The 22,414-nt window shown below is 34.4% G+C and overlaps 1 protein-coding gene and 1 non-coding gene across 2 annotated transcripts; both read left to right on the plus strand.

Annotated features, from left to right (window-relative positions):
* The first annotated feature begins 8,984 nt into the window (after positions 1–8,984).
* On the plus strand, positions 8,985–9,995 carry LOC114495574 (translocon-associated protein subunit alpha-like). The gene is made up of 3 exons (XM_028510883.2): positions 8,985–9,152; positions 9,356–9,494; positions 9,724–9,995. The coding sequence occupies exons 1-3, from the start codon at positions 8,985–8,987 to the stop codon at positions 9,945–9,947; spliced, it is 531 nt and encodes a 176-aa protein (XP_028366684.1). The 3' UTR covers positions 9,948–9,995.
* Positions 9,996–17,924: 7,929 nt separating this feature from the next.
* LOC114495876 lies at positions 17,925–18,058 on the plus strand. The gene has a single exon (XR_003684539.1). It is a non-coding gene; the product is annotated as a U11 spliceosomal RNA (small nuclear RNA).
* The last annotated feature ends 4,356 nt before the right edge of the window (positions 18,059–22,414 follow it).

A 22,414-nucleotide genomic window follows, 5' to 3' on the forward strand; every position in this document is an offset into this window, starting at 1 on the left:
ACAAAACAAAACAACAAAACCCAGAGCAGGGAAATGGCTTGGCCAAGGATACAGAGTCAACTACAACAGTAAGCCTAGTCAGAGAAGAAATAGGAACAGAAAAGTACCCATGGCTTCTTCAGAATGCTGATGGTATGAAAGAATGGAATAGAGAAAGGAGAGAAAATATGAAGATGTTTCCAAGGTTTTGAATAGCATGATCATTGTGAAATCTCATCTGTGGCCTTGGACCCCATACTATTGTGAGATTGCTGGGTAAAGATGAGAAAGCCTTGCCTTTGGAAATTAGCATAATGTAGCTCAATGAAAAGAGGAGCTGCCCTCCCTTCTGAGTGGGAATATTAGTGCAGTTCCTAAATTCCCTGACCTCTGTTCTCTTTCCTTTGTTCCCTTTACTCATAAATTTCCTTTTTGTTTTTATTTTCTTTTTGTAACACTTTAAATACAAAAGTTTCGGAAATAGTATAAAATTTGAAAAAAGCAAATTACCAATAAATCCATTTCACTACATAATGCTTGCTACTTATAGCCAACTTTAACATAATAATTACTGGATAAAAGAATTTTGAAACCGTCTTGAGTAGCAAGAGGCATTCACTATAATTTTTCCCCTCATTCTTGGCTCACATAATTCCAGTATATGGTGATAAAATTTATTTTTGATTCACATGACAATTGTTAAATAATTATTCACAATATTTAATTCATTTGCTATGACTTAATCATTGCCTTTAGGTTTATTTATCATTCTGGCTGCGAGTATAATTTTTCATCATTGTTTAAAAATTTTCATTAAAATATCCTTAGGTAATATCTTCTTCGATTATCTTGTTTTTGATATTTGTTGAGATATATCAGCGTGTAACTCTGGATTATTTTTTTTTGCCATCCTAATAATGTTTTTCCTGAAAAAATAATTTATTTGATTATTGCTCCTGATTTTTGTTCTTGTTTAGGCTTTTATATTGTGTCTCATCTATCTGTATTACTCTTTTTAATTTTTTACACTTTTTGTCTGAGTCTTGGTTGAAGTCTTTATATTTCACTTCTATAAATCAGTGATCTAATGCATCTTATTTGTTGATTTTGAAACCTGTGTAGTTTCAATTAAACAATCATATTTTTTCTTGATTTCAGATTGTTCCTGTTTCACATTTCCTTTCTCCACATAAATTGGTAACATATTCTAACAAATCTTAATGAGATCATAAATCAGAAAACTTCCAATAGTGTAATATTGCTATTTTTAATTCTGCTGTGTGGTTTTTATATAGCTTTGTTTTGTTTTTACTCTATATCTACTTCATTGAATCAATTCCTCTAAGTATTCAGGAATGTCTCCTTGTTTTGACATAATGCATCTTTTTATAGAACTGGTAGTATTTCTTCTCCTATAGTCAGAAAGTTTCTGTTTGTTCTGGCTGCTAGAGAAGGAAGAAACCCTGCCATATTGGGTTTCTAAAATGTTCATTGAGACCACATCCTGTTTCTTTCCCTCACACAGATTGTGAAGGGATTTCTCTCAGCATTTTCTCCAGTCAGATCCTGGCCACATTGCTCCTTTGGGGAAACTGGTGGTGGAAGACATCAGAAATCTGACCCTGATTCCCTTTTGTGTAATGTTGGTGAGAAAGATGGGCAGATGAGTATTGCTAAATAACACTGGTTGAGTGCTTACCATGGACTAGGCACTAGGCTGAGCACTTGCCCTGTTATTTAAACCATAACCCCTTTCTGTTTTGTGTATGAGAAAACCAATATATAAGGATTTTTAATACATTTTCCTAAGACTACAGAACTATTGATAAAGGGTCTGGGCTGAACCAATGTTCTTACTCAATTCACCATTTTCCCTTGTTTATTAATTAATTAAAATCTTTTGAAGTTGAGAGCATGAGGCTATCGTCCTTCTTCTTTTTGTTACCAATAAAATATGGCCTCCATTTTACATTGTGCTAGCCATTTCCATGGATCTTTCAGAAGAGGAAAGGTAAAGGGCCAATTTTACAAAAAAACAACTTTCCCCAAATATGCAGAATTATGGCAAATTACCAGCTTTTCAGACTTCTAAATCTAAGATCTCTGACCATTTTTTAACAATATAGAAACTTGAATTCCAGACCTTCTCAAAGGCATAACTTCCTAATTAAAAATCTTGATAGGAAAACATTTAAGAAATCCAACTTAAAGACTGACTATGTAAAATCTTTGTTTCAATGGCTTCAGAAACTTAGCTATGAAGCATTATTCCACATGACTCACTGCAGTAGGGGACACTAGTACCATTTTTTAAAAAATTTGGGTATTTGCCTATTTAAGGCCATGTAACCAGACCAGTTTCAATCCACCCCAGGACAATTGAATTATTGTAAAATTTACAAAGCAGCCAATTATAAAATATTTGTTATTCAGCACACTGATATAAAGTTGCTTCATCAAAGTTTCTGGAAGAATTAATAAAGACTGTTAGCAAAGTGGGACATAACACAAAATAGATGAGACGATGGAAATGCAATGTTACAGAAGGTAGTAGGCAACTTGAAAGGGCCTTATTTGAAAAGAGATTTGAGTCAGAATACTTGTTTAATATGACCATCAACACCTACCTGAGTGCTTGGCCCACAGGAAATGCTTACTAAACACTTCCCCATGAAGTGATGAAGTAGCACTATAATCAGCGTCCAGAGAAAGATAATTAAAACAGAATGTTGCATTGATTATTCAATTACCAGCTGGGAAAGATGCAAGTAGAAGGTCACCAAAATCATATGTTGGCATTTAAACTCCCCATGACACATAGCATTGCTGCTTAAGTAAAACTTACATACCTTATTCATATATATTAAAATAATGTCCTTCAAAAAATTAGATTTGAAAGGGCTTTGGAAACAGTCTATGGCCATACCACTCTGAACGTGCCCTATCTCATCTGAAAGTGCTTTGGAAACAAAAGTGGTAAACAACTATAGTGGATTATTATTATTCATAGATATATCCAAATTTGGGTATTTGAGTGTGAATATTTTTAGGTGTTTATTTTAAGCTCTGAAGTTTAACTTTTTTAAATTTAGCATAGTAATTACAACATTTTACTAATATAGTGTTTCCACCCTTTTGTCCTACAAAAGCATGCATATCACATACAAGTCACATTTTGAACAGTCAATGTATTGGAAACACTAATTATCCTGGAGCAGAAATCAGGGCTTTTTGATATCAGTCTAGTGGGGTTATTTCTTGTGAAATAAGAAGTATTTATTTTAAGAACATATTAGCCATTGTGCAGAGAAGGGGAATTTGCATGTGTGGGTGTTTGGGCATAGGTATGCGTGTATCTGTAAGACAATGTATTTTCAGTTAGCTATTTTTAAATATTTTTGTTTAGCCATAAAATGACTTTAAATTCTTGTGCTAAATTCAATAATAGCCTCTCAAAAAACTCTCTTTATTTTTGGCCTTTTCTCTAAGACTTTGGTGAAAATAAAATTAGTGATTACTCCTTAATTGCAATTCTTTGAACATGTATTTCTTGTACAAAATAATTTTATAAATATATTAATTCCAAAATTAGGACATTCCTCTGTCTCATGGGACCAAACACATGTTATAATTGCCCCTTACCCAGTGCCATTTACCAGTGGAATGTCACTGATGCATGGGGTGGGGGGTCAATAAAAACATTTATTTATTTTTTTTTTAAGATTTTATTTATTTTATTTTTAGGGAGGGAACAGAGGGGGAGAGAGAGAGAGAGAGAGAGAGAGAGAGGGAGAGAGAGAGAGAGAGAGAGACATCAATGTGCGGTTGCTGGGGGTTATGGCCTGCAACCCAGGAATGTACCCTGGCTGGGAATCGAACTGGGACACTTTGGTTCCCAGCCCGCGCTCAATCCACTGAGCTACGCCAGCCAGGAAAACATTTATTTTTATTTTACTATTTTTAATAACCTTAATGTTTAGTATTAGAGAAAGGGTATTAGAATGTGATGGCATGTTTTCAGTTCTCTGGCTGCCATCTAACAGGATGATCTTAGGGAAGTCATTCAAGTTCTCTAAATCTGAATTTCCTCTTTTCCGATTTGGGGATAACAATAATGCCTACTGCACACTTTCATTGTAAGGATCAAATTGAATCATGAAGAGAAGAAAACCAGAAAGAGTTACCAGTGTTCATAAAGGTCTAGTCTTACAAATTACTTTAAGAATTGTTAGAATTTTAACAAGCTATCTTATATTTGATATGACAAAGCACATAAATGAAACTGAATGATACTGTGGGTTAGATGGCCTCTTGTCCATCTCTGCCTCTTCCAGAACCAAAAGCTGATCTCCATTCATCAATCTTCAGTTGTTGCATGTCTTTTATATGCCAAGAAAAGTGGAGATGAAAGTAAACAGTGTTTTTCTGGGTACAGATAGTCTAGCAGAATGGTGATGTGTAAAAAGGTAATGTAAATAAATGCTAAAATATTTTTGTATACAACCTGTTAGACATTTTGGGCATGGTAGGATGGCATTTGACTTATGATTAGAGAATTTCCTTAAAAAATGAAAATGGTTGAATCACTCAGAATTAGATATATATAGTAAAGACTGGTAAGAAGAGTTTTCTGGGAAGCAGGTATGGTAAGAACACAGACTTAGAAGTTCAGCCAAGTATACAGTGGAAATGAAGCTACAAGCAGTTCTTTATTATGTGAAAAGAGAGGAGAAACAGAGACTAGTCAAAAATGAGACTGGAAAGCAAGAAGGGTACTAAGTCATAAGGGCCCTTTTGAGTTTACATTATGTCCTGTGCAAATGAAAGAATAATCTACTGGGATTAGTGTTGGCTGGATCCCCAAGTTAACTGCTGTGAAATACATAAAAATCGAAGAGCTTGGCCAGAGAAAATAAAGGATGGTACTATCATGACTAAAAGTGTGGTCTCTGTGTTGTCACGTGGGTTCAAATCCTAACTCTAACACTTTCTGGTTAGGAAATTTGAGAGGAAATTTATGGAACCCTTAGGAGCATTTAGTTTAATTATTAGAAAACTACATATAACAGTTAATATTATCTATCTCTGACTTGGCTCCATGAAGAGTAAATAAGCTAATATCTAAAAGTATTCCATAATAACAAACAGTAAATGCTATCACTATTGATACTGTCTCTATGCCAGAAGAGAGGGAGTTCACAGTTAGGAGGTGATTACAGTAGTTCAGTTAAGAGATAAAGGCCTAACTTACTGAAAGGATGGGGGAAATGTTTGGTACACAGAGTCTAGCAAACAGTAGGGTTTCAATGTGTCTTGAATAATATGTAAGAGATATAGTATTAGGTATGTGGTAATCATATAACTATAGTTATATATAATTAAAATATTTCTTTTTAATTAAAAAATAGCTACACAATTGTCCCAGAACTAAGCAAAACAAAAAATAGTGATCAACTTTGATTTTTGTTTTTTCCACTGAACTGACTGGTTATGTTGGCATTTGAAAGCTTTGGATCTGCTGTGTTTATTGCACTTAGCCTAAGATGTGAAGGGTGCAGACGATAGAGGTTGAAAAAGAATATTTAAACTTGTATACCTGAAACGAGTATAATTTCATTAACCAATGCAACCCCAATACATTCAATTAAAAAGGATATACTTTATGTGGTGAATTTACAACACACACTTAATTAATAGGATTAGAGAAAACCTTGTAATGATTTGGCCAAATCTTCTCTTCTTAGTTCTGAATAACAAAGTAATTCACAGTAGGAAGTTGCTGTATGTAAGGGAAAAGTTCCCCAAACACACTAGCAGGGTATTTCCCTCCATACATTTACTGTATTTCAGTTGTAGGGCAGATGATTAAATTTTTTAAAGCCACATTTATATAAGTAATTCCCATAGTCTGGGTTCTCTTTGCTCTCACTTTTTACATAAATCAATTTTTGAACAAATTGGCTATGTGCATCCCTCATATAGTGAAGCATTGCACTTTATTTTTTGAAAAAAACATTGTAAGGATTTGCCATAGTAAGTACTAGTAAGTGATAAACAGATAGTCTGTCCTTTGAGTTACTTTATAATTGGATTGGAACAATGTCCTTCAAAGTGACAGAAACTTTGTCACTATGTTTAATAAACTTTATCTTTATCTCTATCATGTTAACAATATTAGATACTCAGCCAAGATTTGGCAAATGAATGACTGTGAAATAAAAGGGAGAGTGATGAACAATTTAAAGAAGGGGGAGAGTGATATTATAGAGGCAGAGGTACAAAAGATAAGAAAGAGTTCCAAGCAGGGAGGTTATAAAAAGTTTTACTAAAGAAATGGCATATTAACTAAGCTTTGATTGATGAGGAACTCAGCAGGGGAACTCTATGGAGAGAGAACATGCCAGAGTAGCACAAGCAAAAACATCCAGGTGTGATTAAACATGTCATAACGTTCAGGTATTGGTAGTACAAAAGATAGATGGAAGAAAGACATGGAAGAGGAACCTGGTGAGGTAGACAGAGACCAACTGGGCATTCTTCTGTTGTCAAAAACAAAACAAAACAAAACAAAAACGTATTTTGAACAGTGGCAACAGCTCATGTATTCCGTACTTTAAGATGACTTCCCTCAGAATAATATACTGATCCCATATAGAAACCAGGAGCAAAGCACACAGTTTTGCAATGGAAATTTCTCTATTATACAACAAACAAAAGCACACACTCACATACACACTCACAACACACACCTACATTACTAGATAAACTGGTTCCTGAGTAAATCAACTGAATAGCACAGAACTTATAAACATGAAAACCTAAACCAACATTGGTTAGATGACAGACTTTCTCTCTGTAACATAAAGGCAATACTTAACCTTTCAACTTTTGTTTCTCTTTTTACCAAGGCACAAAGACTGTGGGTGATGTTGTTGCAAGAAAGATTCTCCTATGGGTGTGTATACACAATCTTTAATGATTTTTAAAATAATGCCATCATTATCATTTCTATTCCATAAACAATATTAGACATCAAGTAAATTAAAGGTGATTAGTATAGGGATAGCCTTGTATTATCTCCACATTTTTGTTTTAATTTTTTTTTAAGATAAACAAATTTTGGGGGGCGAAGAGGGGAGGGTTGGGTGGGTGGGCTGGAATGGGAGTAAGTGGGAGAAAACTGTACTTGAACAATGATTAAAATAAAATAAAAAAGCAAATTCTTATATTAGTATTAGTAGTAAAACAAAATCTCTGTACTTTATAGCTGATTGGGAAACACCATTCAGTGTCCTTTGCCTGAGAAGCATTGCCTTAAAGCACTAAAATGGAAAAAAATATATATTTTTAGGGGAATCCCAACTTCTCTTTTTATTTGATTACTGGAAAAAATCCTATGTTCTAAAAGCACTAGACTACACTTTAAGAGTGATCTCTATAATCAGAATAGAACTGGGTGTCCCAGGTCACAGTAATAGGTTTCATTTTCAGGTTCCTGGTGTAAACTCATGGATTCTTCTTCCTTCAAGTACAGTCATGTTGAACTGATGATATTTTTTGGTCTAAGTTGATAAATATCAAAATCATCACAATGAAAATACCTAGAGTAAGCATGATATTACCAATAATTTTGTGTCAACATTTTTCTGGTTTTCTGAAAATAGAAAGAGTGATTTTTCCCCCCAAGGGAGGAGAAGACAAAAAAAAGTGTATTTGGAGCCAAAAGCCTTATTTGCTGTGAAAATTGCAAATGTTTGCCTGGAGCAAATATGTGAAAATTTGCAATTTGTTGTAGGTGTGGAATTTTGCTATTTTTCACAGTGGAAAAACTGTTCTGTGTAGTTTGCTTTTTTCCCCTAGATGTGTGATTCTTGGAGAAATTCTGAGATCAATGCATTTTGATGCCAAAGATGGCAAGGTGAACAATTACTCTCAATAATAACTAAAAATTCTGCTATGTAACTCAATGAAATGCCTTTTCTTTTTTTCAAAGTTGAATTGTAGCACTTGTTAGAAGAAAGAACAGTCCTGTGTATTAAACTTTCATCTAGCACAAAAATTCTGTATTGTACTATAATACTTTTGTGCAAGAGTATATTGTTATCTAAAATTAAAGGGAAATAGAGCAAGTGGATTAAAAATTATTTAGCCCTGGCTGGTGTAGTTCAGTGGATTGAGCATGGGCTGCAATCCAAAGGGTTTCCAATTCAATTCCCAATCAGGGTACATGCCTGGGTGGTGGGCCAGGTCCCCAGTAGGAGTTGTACAAGAGGCAATCACACATTAATATTTCTCTCACCCTCTTTCTCCTTCCCTTCCCCTCACTCTAAAAATAAATAAATAAGATCTTTTTAAAAATGTCAAAATAATTTTAAAAAATATTTAAACTTTGGTGGCATAAATAATACTGATGTCAATCTGCATATATGGAGTTAGATTCAGATATCATGTCAAATTGAATTAATTTATTCAACAAATATTTAACAATTCCAAAATTACATAATAGTAAAAACTTCTAGCTATGTATAATACACATTTCACTTAAAATTGAAAGCATATATTCTTGGAAAAAGGAAATAAAGGAATACTATATTTCTTTCTAGTCCTTGTTATACTATAACTTCTATTTTCCTCCTGATTTTTTCTAAGAAAAACTGCAAAATACTGCATTTGGATTTTTTCTTTCAGCCACTCCCTAGGTGATGCCTGCCCACATTAGCTTCATATCTCTCCTGCTTTACACATTAAATTTTCTGTCCCATTTCTTTTGCTATTGGGTTCACCTTCCTTTGAAATTCTAAAATTATAATTTTTTTTCTGAAAGAAACAACTTAAGTAACTTATGTTTTAAAAGATTTTCCAGGACTCTTTTACCTCATAGGTAACATTCCTCATTGGTAAGACATTTGATGACAGAAAGAGTTTAGAAGACAGAAATAAACACTTGGAAAATTTAATTATAAGGCCCAGAGATAGAGACAGAAAACCAAGGCTCAGTAGCAGCAATGCAAGATCTAACAGAAAATGAAGAAACAGTGGAAGATTTAATAACTGAAGGTAAATATGATGAAACAAAGGTGGAAGAAGCTGAACCCACAGATTTGGCAGAAGATAAAGAGGAAGAAGATGTATCTGGTGAGCTTGAGTCTTTGCCAAGAGTAGATACAATAATTGTTTTTTTGTGAATGGAGATTTTCTAGAAAATTATACTGTAAAATTCTTGGTAGGCTTTATAAACAAGAGTACAGAAGATTTTGTTGTTGAATTTCTAGATGCTTCATTTTGTTATCCTCAGGACTATTAATTTAATATCCAGAATTTCACAACTCTTCCTCTGAACACTAGAGTGCCACCTCAGACACAGGCAACTTTTGAGTACACCTTCATTCCCACAGAGCCCATGGGTGGACAACACTTTGGTCTAGTCATTGATGTGAACTACAAAGATTTGAACAGCAATATAATTCAAGATGCTACCATCAATCAAACAGTTACAATATTGAAACAAAGGATGGGCCCTGACTAGTGTGGCTTGGTTGGCTGGGCATGGTTCCTCAAAGTGAAAGATTGCCAGTTCAATTCCCAATCAGGACATGTGGCTGGATTGGAGGTTCAGTCTTTGGTCTGGGTATGTGCTACCAATCAATGTTTCTCTCTCACGGCAGTGTTTCTCTCCTTCTCTTTCTCTTTCCCTTCCCCTCTCTCTAAAAATAATAAAAAGCATAAATAAAATCCTAAAACAAGAAAGAGAGAATGTGTTAAATCTAGAAAATATCTTTATGTATATGTTCTTTGCATGTCTTCAGCACTTGGTTGCCGTTGGCCCTCATCAACTCTTAGAATCTAGAAAGTTCTGGAGACCCATACAGAAAATAGAGATAAGTACATCAAGTCAGGGTGATGTTGACATAAATTGGACTTCTCATGAAACCTTGAATCAAATCAATAAAGCCTCAACAAGAATATAGCTCAGGAAACAGGCACAGAAGAGATCAGTGGGGTCTAATGAGTAAATGTTCTTTGTGCAACAATTCTGTCTTCACCTGCTCTGTTTTTTGGCCTGATGGGAATTAATGCACAGAGGAGCCAAATCACCATAGAAGGGACTGAGTATTCAGTCTGTAGTGATAATATTGTTGAAAGTATAGTGCATTCATTTCCTACAGTAACAAATTTATTTTTTAAACCATTAAAATCTATGTGTGTGCATGTGTAAATAAAAGAAATGTGGTACATTATATTTCTCTGTGTTAATGGAATTCTCTAATATGCAGATAACAAGACTAAATGGTTTATTTTATAGTTACCTGATTAATCTACTCAAAATCTATTTTAATTAACAATATACCATGTATATCAGATTCTGAAGGTCCAGCTTACCATTTCAATTAATGTATAGATAGATCACCTTTTACTTTTCAAGTTCAAAAATCACTAGAAACTGATAAACTTTGCAGACTATTTCTGCATCTCCCAATCTCCCTGGGAATGCTACATGAAGTTGGTTTTGGTCTGCTCAGGTTTTAGTAACTTTTAGTACCTCGAAAGCTTTTCTTAATATTGCATAACTTTAGCACAGGTAGCATTTTCTTAGAAATTTCTAAAACCTGGAATAGGTATTTATTTTTCCTTGGGACTAAAGAGAAAACTCACCATAAAAATGATTCTCAGGATATGTGCAAGGGTTAAAAATGCTGGAGAGGTAAACAAGGGGAATTATCTCTTTAGAGCTATGTAACAGTTCCCGACCCTTTAAAATAGTAGTGTGATTAATTGACAATAACTGCAGTCAAAATGAATTTTAAAATATCATCTAGAAAACTAAACATCAGATATAAAGTAAGTTAATGTAAATGAAAACAATTTAAAATTATCATATACCAAACATAGTCTTCCCCTTAAAAAGAAGCACAATCAAAATTTCAGGGTTTATCGCTCTATTTTTCACTGTGGAGATGCTTTTTAAAGTTTAATTCTTTAGTAAATTCATTTCTAGATCACCGTTCCAATGAAGCTTCTACTCGCCAATAAGCATGGAAGAACGACTCCTTTTTATGTCCAGACCAGATTCTACCCTTTTTCTTATCTGCCCAATTAGCTTTATAGGCCTTGGCTATCACCAGCCTAACTACCTTGTAGCTCCTAGATGAAAGTTCCTTATCCTAGGCTGTCCTATTCATCAGGAATCTAGCGAAACTTAGGTTTGAATACTTTCCTATGAAACACCTCCCACTCAACTGATTTGTGGTCCCTAATGAACCATAAGCTGATGGACAATTATTCATTTGGCTGAGGCTCATGGAACCTTTAAAGGGTACTCAGGATCTCACAAGCCTGCTTATGTGACTTCCATTTAAGTTTAAATACAAGATTTTTTACACAAGCAAAAAATATAACAAGACTTTAACTGAAATCACCATGAAAGAGCAACTTTGACTTAGAATCTAAGTTCCCTATGATTGGTGTGCAGACAAACCAAAAAAAAAAAATAATAAGGGCAACAATTTTCTGCATTTAGAAAATCACACTGAGTTACATTAAGTAGAAACTTTGCCATTTTAAAACATCACCATGGTGTGCACTACAACTAACAAGGGACTGTGTATTTTAAGACTACAATCACAATGATTTTATTGCAAGAGACTCATATTATACTTTATTTAAAATCCAAATATGCAGAAATAAAGGGTGACAATGAAAATTTCCTCCTTAAAACATAACAAGAATATAATAGCTTGATAAATTTTGTGATTTAAAAAATGCCATTGAGGCTTACTAATTGAGGCACACTTTTTCCCAAGCACCTCTTGAATAACTGCACAATTCACTATCATGTAACTAAATAATCAGAAATCTTCCTAAGACAGGCAAATGTATGTTTAGTAATTGAAGACATGACTTGAAAAATTTATTGCCTATGGTTCCTTTTAGTGTGACCTGATTCAGCATTGCTCTTTTGAATATGAAGCACAAAGATGAACACAGAGTAAAATAAGAGGCAGTATCCCTTAAAAATTAAGTGGACTCCCTCCAAAGCATCCCCTCCCATCCCAGGCAGGCCATTAACATCGTCTCTGCACTCAGCTACGTACTAAAGTTTGACACAGGTGCTTGGTCTCATAAGCTGAGAACCAGGAATATTTTATTTTATGACTGTTTTCTTTTCTGCAGTTTGGAGGATGAGAACACTACAGTTTTTTCAGGCCATGTGGCCAGGTTACTATTGTAAGTTTAGTCTCATTGCCTGTGAATTTACTTACTACAATAATGCTTCTTTTTAACTGAAAAATATAAAGCTTATTTCACTGAGCTATCCCTCCTGCCCACATGCCATGACAATTGAATGCCAACAGTAAGTAACTCCGTGTGTCACAAGAACATCAGTGTTATAGAGGATGAAGGAGAACAAAAGGAAGAAGAAAGTAAGACAATGAAAAGGGCCTATAGTTTGTTTTCTAATTCTTATTCATATATTTATTTATTATTATTTATTTATGCTGCAGAGTTTAATCTGTGGAATAAAATTGACCTTTGCAGAGAAGTATGGTATAACATAGATATTCTGCTTTGGGATGATTCACAGTGAAACAATGTAACTAGTGAAGGGAAGATTTCAGGGGTGGCAAAGAGATCTCGGCTTTCTCTAAAATCTCAATGACTACCCTTTCTGCCCACCCCATGTTTGAATTACTAACACATAGAATGGGCTGATTCACTGAACAATTATAACATATACAATTGTAATACATTTTACCAACACATTGAACTTACTGAATTTTTTAAAACTGCAATTTACTTCCACTAGGAGATATATCTATTTTTCTCAGATGCTAAATATTGGTTCTAAGTTTAGAATTTCAGTTTAGAACTGGGAAATATTCTACTGGAATTATCTCAATATTCCATATGTCAAAACTTCTTGATAACAATTGATATGATCAAAGAATAATACTGATGTTAATGATCATTAAAATATGTCTATTTTTTGTAGCAACTTATGTGAGATTTACTCAGGTATTTTTTGTCACTATTTCTTAGTGAATAGAAAAACTTAGAGTCCTATAAGAGCTGTATGGTTTTATAAGTGTCAGCACTATGCACATTCATCATCAGTCTTCAGAACACCCCAAATCTTCAAAAGTGATCCAATGTGGTAACAACTTGTTTATCTGATGTTATATGTCTGATAATATTTAATGGAACCATAAGTAACTGCCACTTTTGAGAATAAAAATGGTTAATATAGGCAATTTCATATAAAGCAACTTACTTCTGGATGATATAGTTTTCTTTTAAGAGGGAAGAGCTGGATAATGAGCAAAATGGAATTTGGCTAATAATTATTGGTTTTTTTTTGGTTGGTGTAGTAACTTCTTATGTTATGGTTATCCAGGGATTTTCAGTTTTGTTAAAGATGATTCTTTCATTGTCTTTTAACTCATAAATCTTATAGAAACAACTTATAACAATGTAAAACAAAAAACACAAAAATTATTTTGGGGGCTCTTCTTATAACAACAAATTTGTGATATCACTAAGTTTGGAAACAATTTTAAATTTTTTCAGACATTAGAGAAGCATAAATAAATTAATTTTGGTTTTAAAATATGTATTACAGCCCTGGCTGGCGTAGCTCAGTGGACTGAGCATGGGCTGTGAACCAAAGTGTCACATGTTCGATTCCCAGTCAGGGTATATGCCTGTGTTGCAGGCCATGACCCCCAGCAACCACACATTGATGTTTCTCTCTCTCTCTCTTTCCCCTTCCCTTCCCTCTCTAAAAATAAGTAAATGTAATTTTTTAAAAAAATATGTATTACACTGATTTAGATCCTTTCATTTTATGTGAAAACACATTGTTTTCCTTTAATAGCACTTTGATTCTATCTCACAGTATTATATGAAGGAGATGTTGAACTTGGAAACTGAAAAACATTTAATATGCAAGTAGAAAAAATATCTTAAAATACAGCAATGAATGTGAATCTTCAGAAGCAGGCAGCTTAATGTTATGTGAATGGTTTGAGGTTTCAGGGTTGATTCAAGTCAACATGCCCAGAAAATCAGCCAATCAAAACAAAGATGAATCTAAGTTTCTATATGACATTATATCCATTTGACAAATAAATTGGCCACTCAATTAAAATATGCAATCTCTATTTTCATATTCAAATATTATTTTGAATTATTCACCTTTGGAACATGTTTACTATTAAAAGAATTTGCTTTAAGACATTATTTTTATTTTTTGTTTCTTTTTTAATTTTTTATTTTTATTTTAATTATTGTTCAAGTACAGTTATCTGCCTTTTACACCCATCCCAAGCCAACCTCCAAGCCCTCCTGGCCTCCCTCCCATTTCCATGCCTCTCTTGTTATTGTCTATGTGTCCTTTATACTTGTTCCTGCAAACCGTTCACCCTTTTCCCCTGAAATTCCCTCCCCTCTCCCCTGTGATCACTATCAGCCTGTTCTCAATTTCAGTGTCTTTAGTTATATTTTGCTTGTTTGTTTGTTTTGTTGATTAGGTTCCTGTTAAAGTTGAGCAGCACAATTTATAATAGCCAAGTGCAGGAAGCAACCTAGGTGCCCATCAGTAAATGAATGGATCAAAAATCTATGGCACATCTACACAATGGAATTCTATGCAGCAGAAAGAAAGAAGGAGCTCCTACCCTTTTCAACAGCATGGATGGAACTGGAGAACATTATGCTAAGTGAAGTAAGCCAGGCAGTGAAAGACAAATATCATATGATTTCATCTTTAACAAGACATTCTTTTTTTTTATGACCACTCCCCAAATTCTTTATATAGTACGATACACTGGGGCTCATTGTTTATTAACTCATGTTCTGGAGTTAGTATATCTAAATACCAAGTAATCAAGTGTGTGGATGAAACTTTGAGCATGGTCTGGTGTGCTGACTTAACCTTATTTTAAGTAGCACTAACTACCAATGGGAAATGCTAAACAAGCTAAACTGATCCAGAACCCATCAGGAAGAGATGAGAGAAGCACCTGCAGCTCAAGTGTCCCTTTACTTTCATTCTGAGGAAGAAGACCCAGGGAAGAATTACAAATATGGAAAGGGCAAAAGATAAATTCCAGGAAGCTCCTATTACTAGCTTTGCTCCCTTCCCTTTGATATTAGCCTGTCTGCCCCCAGTGGAAACAATTGGCAGCTTAACACTTCCGTGTGTCGCCAAGAATGAAGTTGTAGTCTCAAGAGTGAAGATGAAATGTCAAGTATTTAAGTGTGCAAATTGCTCTTTGCATCCATTGTATCTTTTAATAACATTAAAAACAACAATGTTTTGAGGAATGGTAGTATCCCCAGCATCAAAGAGGGATGTTGAAGCCCAGGGAGATGATTTATGCCATTTAAGGTCTTAACAGAGATTTTGTGGAGAGGCTAGGATTGCAGCTTCAATCCTGTGACTCCCAGTGTATTTTTTTCCCCTGTGCTACCATAATGTCTCTCTCATGGGTCCATTTACACTGAGAAATTAAAATGTTGAAAAAGTTTTAAATAATAATTACTAAAATTACCTGGGGACTTTAAAAAAATAATAAAAATGTCTGAATTCCAGTGTTAAATATTTAAGAAAGCCTAGTTGGTGAAGTGTCTGGCTTTGTTTATTTCAACTTGTTTTTAAGTTTTCTCTAAATAATGCTGCTTTTTAGCCACACTCAAAAATGTCTATAAAGTGTTGAGACATCTTTAAAAACATGCAAGAGTATTTACATTTTTTAAATATGAAAATAAAATTGTTTTTAGTTGTCACAGGGATGCCCAATAACACATTTATTGAACAGAAAACAAAAATGGTATCAGACCTTTACTCATGGAAAGCAAGTCTAGTGGGGCTGAAGGAATTTTTTTAAGCAAAGTGTTTTTATTTATAATTTTTGCATTATGTAGATGTTTTGAGCAGATATTTTGAGGGGGGGCAGCTTTCTGGAACCTCTGAAATTATAAAGAGATATACTTACTCCTCACTATTCTCTCTAAAAAATATATTTTTGCTTTTACATGTCTGGACTGTGATCAAATCTTAAATTTGAAAAAATAAGTCAGGAAGTATCATCTCTGGAAGAACACAGCCTACAAGAAAAACAAAGCTGTTTCAAACGTTAGCTTCATCTCCTCTGTTAGCTGCATGAACTAGGGAAAATATTTAGCCTTTCTGGATCTTACTTTTAGCCACTAACTGTAGATATGTACATGTATTTCATGCAGTTGTCCCAAGAATAAAGCAAGCTGTTTTACAGTGCTTGGCCTAGAAAGGGTACAAAACTGTAACTAGCATTCATTTCAAAGGGAAGTCATCTTTGAGCAGCAACCTTTTAAACCAAAGCACCTTCTATTTGTCAGTGTTTCCCATCCTATGTTATAGTTTTCTCAAAAGATGCTGTAAAAAATAAGACTCTATGAACAAATCATTTGGCAAATCCTGAAGAAATGGTCATTTAAGAGATTAATAACAATAGATAAAATTCTTGAGAAGTTTTTCATTTAAAAAGACTTTAACTTTATTTAACTCATCATTTCTGTAAGAATATGTAACTATGGATTCCTTATGCTCATGGGACAACTATTAATATTCTGTAAATAACATGCTTTGAGAAGATTCTCCTTTTATTACTAATGTATTAACAATACGTACAATTATGCTTTTAGACAAATTGAAATAGGGTAACATGAAACTTCAGGGTGTGATATTAAATTTCCCGGAAGCAGTATTTATACCCACATTGTGATGAAACGGCGGGAACAAAATCTCTTTATAATAGAGATCACATGTGCAAGTAAGGGAAAGCCACTTCTTTCCTGATTCCATGTAGGTATGAATGTGTGTGTGTGCATGAGTATGTGTTTATGTGTGCACATGAGCTTGTCTGTTTATGTGTAGAAATAGGAATGTCTTTATATAAGTACTATATGAAGTTGTGAATGACAGATGCAATGTAATTCACTGTTCAGTAAAAGGTATTATAATTATTGCTATGCTGTTTTAATCTTTATACCATATGATAAATATAGATGTACTAAATCTTTAAAAGCTTACTAATTTAAACAACAAATCTGAGTGCAAATTTAAAATGATAGACGGTTACTCAACTTAATGTGGTGATCACTTTTTAAAGTATATTAATGTTGTCTATGCTGCATTCTTAATACTAATGTAATAGTATATGTTAGCAATATTTTTTAAAATACAGTATTTTAAGTTCTACTTTTTTAAATTCAATTTTCCCACATTCTCTTGCTACTCAGACTTTACCTCCACCAACTGGTGTTTTTATTTCAGACAACCAGTTTATTTAGCAAAAAACAAAGAAGTAAAAATTATGTTGTACACAAAGCAATATTTAGGTTCTTTCAACATTTGAGGCAAAACAAGAGGTTTGATTTCCTCCAAGACTAACTTAGGGTCACTGCTTGTTTGTTTTTCTTTACATGGGCACTCCAGCCTTCCTTAACATCCAATTTGCTTTCAATCAGTTGGTATTTAAACTACAGGAGGAGTCTAGCCAAAATAAGCCATCCTTTTGCCAGGTTCAAAGTCTCCTTTCCTCCTACTCTCTCTGGGTTTCCTCTTATAACTTTACCCTTCACTTAGTTCCATGGAACTTGCCTGGGCCCTCTGAGGGACATTTAACTTTCAGGAGTTATAACTCTTTCTAAAACAATGTGACAGAATCACTGTTCCTAAAGAAGGCAATTGCTGGCAGAAAAACAGAAAAATGAACATGAGAAAGAACAAGCCTTATCTTATTCTGTCCTTGTTCATAACGATTCTGAAAGCCTGGGTTGTTAGGAAAGGAAAAATCCCTTGCCCGTTTCCATTTCTATTAAAATAAATAAATAAACAAATAAACAAACAAATAATGTATGTACTTTTTAAAGTACATATCTGCATATAAAATAGAGAAGGTGAAAAAAAGGGTTTCAGTCATGAGACACACACATAGGGCAGCTTGATTGCTCTATGTGCAAAATCAACATCAGGAGATGTCGGAAGCATAATTTTTTGGTACCTGGGCAGCTAGTGATTGTTGATTCTGGCGCCCATAAAAAAAAAAAAAAAAAAAAAAAAAAAGAGAGAGAGAGAGAGAGAGAGAGAGAGAGAGAGAGAGAGAGAGAGAGAGAGAGAGAGGGAGGGGAAAGTTCACAGTAAAACAAAAGAAGAAAATAAAAGAAAAAACATTTGACATGGTAGTCACTACCTAAAGCTGTAGAAAGCGTATCTACCATGTAGTGCTTTCTGGTCTGCCTTTCATTAAAGTTTCTAAGCAACATGTCCTGATTTACCCACATTCCAACTCCTCTCTAAAAGTCAAGTCCTGCACTGTTTCTTTTCTGAACACAAACTTTAAAAAAAAGTAATTGTACACACACAATTTATTAAATAATGTTGAAGACACTTTCACTTAAATTTACAAACATAACTGAAAATACATTGGTATTCCTTACTGATTTCTCCCCTCTGGGATCTCTTTCATTTGCCTCTAACCCAACTCACCCATGGCAATCATGAACTGCAGCCTTTAGGAGTGAGAAATTTCCCCTGAAGATGCATCCAAATATGATTTTTTTCTCATATCAAGAGCCCTTTAAAATTCTTTTTTTAAAATAACACTTTGAAAAAAATAACATCTGTTTAAATCCTTTTATCATGATTTAAACACATTTTCAGTTATCACATTTTTTCTTTTTTTTTCCTTTTTTTAAAAAAGTTCTTTTTATACCTGTTACCATGGACACAATGTTGCTTGCCTCGGAGTCTAGTTAAAATGGTTATTTGCTCAGGCAAAGAATTAGAGAATAATCACATGTTTGGGGGAGTGGTTTCAAAACCTGAGGTTACTATTATTTAGGGCCTCTTGATAGAAATGCTTCTCTTCCATAAAAATCCTATTTTCATTTTACAAGGAGTTTTGTTGTTGTTGTTGTTGTTGTTGACAAATAAATCTCTAAAAAGATCCAACACATACTGTTTAAAAGCTATAGGCCAAATTTTAATTTTATTCACCTCCACATCTCTGGTCTTTGGTCAGGTTTCCATGATTATAAAAGCAACAATCTGGTATCTGTAAATATGAGTATGTGTGTCACGCTGGGGGGGGGGGGGTAGGGTAGTGGAAATAAATCCTCCTCTTGTTAACTTACTGAATATACAACATTTGGTCCAAAATAGAATGAAAAAAAAAAGAAAGAAAAAATATATAAAGAAATTTCTTAAGTTTTAATCCATCTTCCAATAAAACCACCTCCATCTGTTTTTTTAATTTATTGAGGTGACATTGGTTTCCATCTGTTTTTATATAGTTGATTCTCTCATTTTGAACCATATGTCTTTGTTGTAGTTGTTTTAAAGAAAAAAATAAAATAATTTTAAATGGTCAAAATTTAAATTAAATGGTCAATTAAATTAAATTTAATTGTGATAATGGTTTTAACACATCATCCAGTAGCATTTTAAAACTAAATAAGTCAAACACAGTGCACATTACTTCTGTAACCATACTTCTCAGAGCACATCACTGACAATGTTGACTACCAAAGTACTTAGAATGGATGGTAATTGCAGAAAGTTACCATGGCTTTCTAGCAAAGATATAGATTCGGCATTTAAAATGTTCAGGGCTGGAGAGTCTTTACTATTTTCATTTATTTCCCACAGCCCACTCACTTTTGCAACTTTTATCTTGTACCATCTTAGTGTTGTCCTAATATATTATTATAGAAAGTTGAAAAGTATTCAGAAGATTATTTAATAGGAGCTTCCATCTCTGGAAATCTATCATAATAAGGTGTGCTGATTATTCTATATTGTTTTGTTATTAAATAAAGTGCCCAGAAATATGAGATTCTATTGAACAGCAATGTAGTAACAAGGAGTGGCAAATCAGTGTAGGGCTAGTTAGAGGCTGACCAGACAGTGTGACAGGAAGTCAGAATTCAAGAGCAATCACTTGTGCTAATAAATTTTAGGGTACTTTGCTGGACTATTATTCACCCTCTCTAAACCAAAAAAGGGGGCCCATATTCTCTAAGTTTTCTTTCATTTCCAATATTTTGTTATGGTTTGATATTTTACCAATACCTAAATTCTACCTCTCAAATTGCTGAGGACTTAGATTGGTGATTAGGCATCATATTTCTTTGAACCATAATCTTACTCATAGATTTAGGAAATTAGTTATTGAGACTCCAGAAGGGAGTTTTCTGGTTGACAAAACAAAATCTCCATGAATTTTAAGAGTAACTATAATATTTCACAAAATTTGTTTGATTATGTGAGGTGGTTTGGGGTTTTAACTGAAAATCTCTGAATGTCCAATTCATTAGTTATTAAGGTAACCTAGAATTTGTTAAGACTTTTTGGAACTGAGACCTAGCTGTTGGGGATCGCTCTGTGTGGTTTCAGAGACTGTAGCAAGCTCTGAAGGGGTTAGTAAGTCTCTCCCTGGAAAACCAGGTAATGCAGGTAGCAAGCATGACCCAACTCTAATGCTGAGGGTGCCCGTGGGAATCAGGCCTGAAACGTACATTTTACACTTTGAAGCTTGTTCTGCCTAGCATAGCCCTGTTGATATAAACCGGATGTTGAAGTATCTCATGAAACACATCTTAAAGACCATCTGGCATCAGCATGTCTCACAGACCCTGACCTATGACATATCTCTGTGTTCCTTCAATTGTTATCTATAGATGATACCTCTTTTTGTATGACTATAGTCCTTTGACATTGATTGATAAGCTATGCCTGTATGCTGTGTATACCAGCACATACCATTCCCAATAAAAGCCATTTGGGAGAAGGGCTTGGGACATTCTCCACTAGAGGGAATTGCTACCCTCTTTCCCATGAGAACAAAATTATGTCCAGTACAGTTTATTTATGATCTGCAATGGCCAGGAGAGCTCCACGGGATGAAGATCCTCCCACACCTGGACTTGGAAAAAAAAGTACACACAAATACTTAAAAAGCACTTGATAGCCTATGATTGCCAGTTATATTCTATAAAAATTTGGTTAACTTTTTAAAAAATATTTTATTTATTTATTTTTAGAGAGAAAGGAAGGAAGGTGGAAAGAGAGGGAGAGAAACATCAGCGTGAGAGAGAAACATTGAACTGTTGCCTCTCTTATGTGCGGGCCTGCAACCCACACATACCCTCTGACTGGGAATCAAAGTGGTGGACATTAACATTGCAGGGTGACATCCAACCAAGTGAGCCACACTGGTCAGAGCAATATTTGCTTAATTTTAAGTGAACACATTCATATTCTGCACCAAAGCTAGTGGCTCTTCACTAAAACAAAGTGCCTGTTTTATGTTGTTTAATTTTCAATCACGTTGTTTTATTTTATTTTTTATTTTTATTTTTTTTCACATTTTTATTGCTGTTCAAGTACAACTTTGTCCATCGCCTCCCCACCCCCCGGAACTACCCCCCAGCCCAGCCATCCCCACTTCATAACCTTGATCCTACCTCCTTTTGGCTTTCTCCATATGTCCTTCATATATGTTCCTGACATCTCTTTCCCCCACCTTTTTTAAGATTTATTTATTTATATTTATTTTTAGAGAGGGAAGGGAGGGAGAAAGAGAGAGAGAGAGAGAGAAACATCAATGTGTGGTTGCTGGGGGCCATGGCCTGCAACCCAGACATGTGCTCTGGCTGGGAATTGAACCTGCGATACTTTGGTTCGCAGCTCATGCTCAATCCACTGAGCTACGCCAGCCAGGGTCTTTCCCCTTTTTATGTTCAGTATTATTTTGTATTAGTTTCAGGCATACAGCATAGTGGTTAGACAATCATATACTTTAGAAACTGGTCACCACAATATTCTCAGTACTCATTTGCCACCATACATAGTTACTACAATATTTTTGACTATATTCCCTATGCTGTACTTTACATCCCTGTCACTATTTTGTAACTACCAATCCGTACACCACAACCCCTTTTTCACCCAGTCCCCCAACCCTGATTCTCCTCCGTCAACCATCAGTCTAAAACAGCATGCTTATATTTTTAGGCAGATCCTTAATGCTGCTGACTATGAAAAACTTGCTAATTTATTATGTTTTCCTAAAGCAGTCAAAATCATAGTTTTTGCATTGAGCCTGTAGAAGGAAAAGGAAAACCAAATAAAATTTTATTTGCCTCTCTCATTTAATCCCTAAATTGTTTCTCCTTTGACCATTCTGCTAACAATTTCATCAAACAATATGCCAATGTCTGAATGAATAATTGCTGGTCTTTCCCACCACATACTTTAAAACCCACAGAAGCAGGAAACATTTTTGTAAGGATGCCAAATGATGCTGGTTTGCTTGATCAAGAAACCAAAAATAGGCAACTATTTCCAGAAAATCAAGTGACCTTAATTCTGGCACTGTGAGAATCAAAGTTA

The sequence above is a fragment of the Phyllostomus discolor genome, chromosome 4, assembly GCF_004126475.2.
Source record: "Phyllostomus discolor isolate MPI-MPIP mPhyDis1 chromosome 4, mPhyDis1.pri.v3, whole genome shotgun sequence".
NCBI lineage: Eukaryota > Metazoa > Chordata > Mammalia > Chiroptera > Phyllostomidae > Phyllostomus > Phyllostomus discolor.

Bases quoted from the DNA above. Each gene is read 5' to 3' on its own strand.
- LOC114495574 (XM_028510883.2), top strand. From the start codon at position 8,985: ATGCAAGATCTAACAGAAAATGAAGAAACAGTGGAAGATTTAATAACT. The intron at 9,153-9,355 runs GTTTTTTTGTGA...GCAACTTTTGAG, and splicing joins CAAGAGTAGATACAATAATT to TACACCTTCATTCCCACAGA. The intron at 9,495-9,723 runs GCCCTGACTAGT...TCCTAAAACAAG, and splicing joins AATATTGAAACAAAGGATGG to AAAGAGAGAATGTGTTAAAT.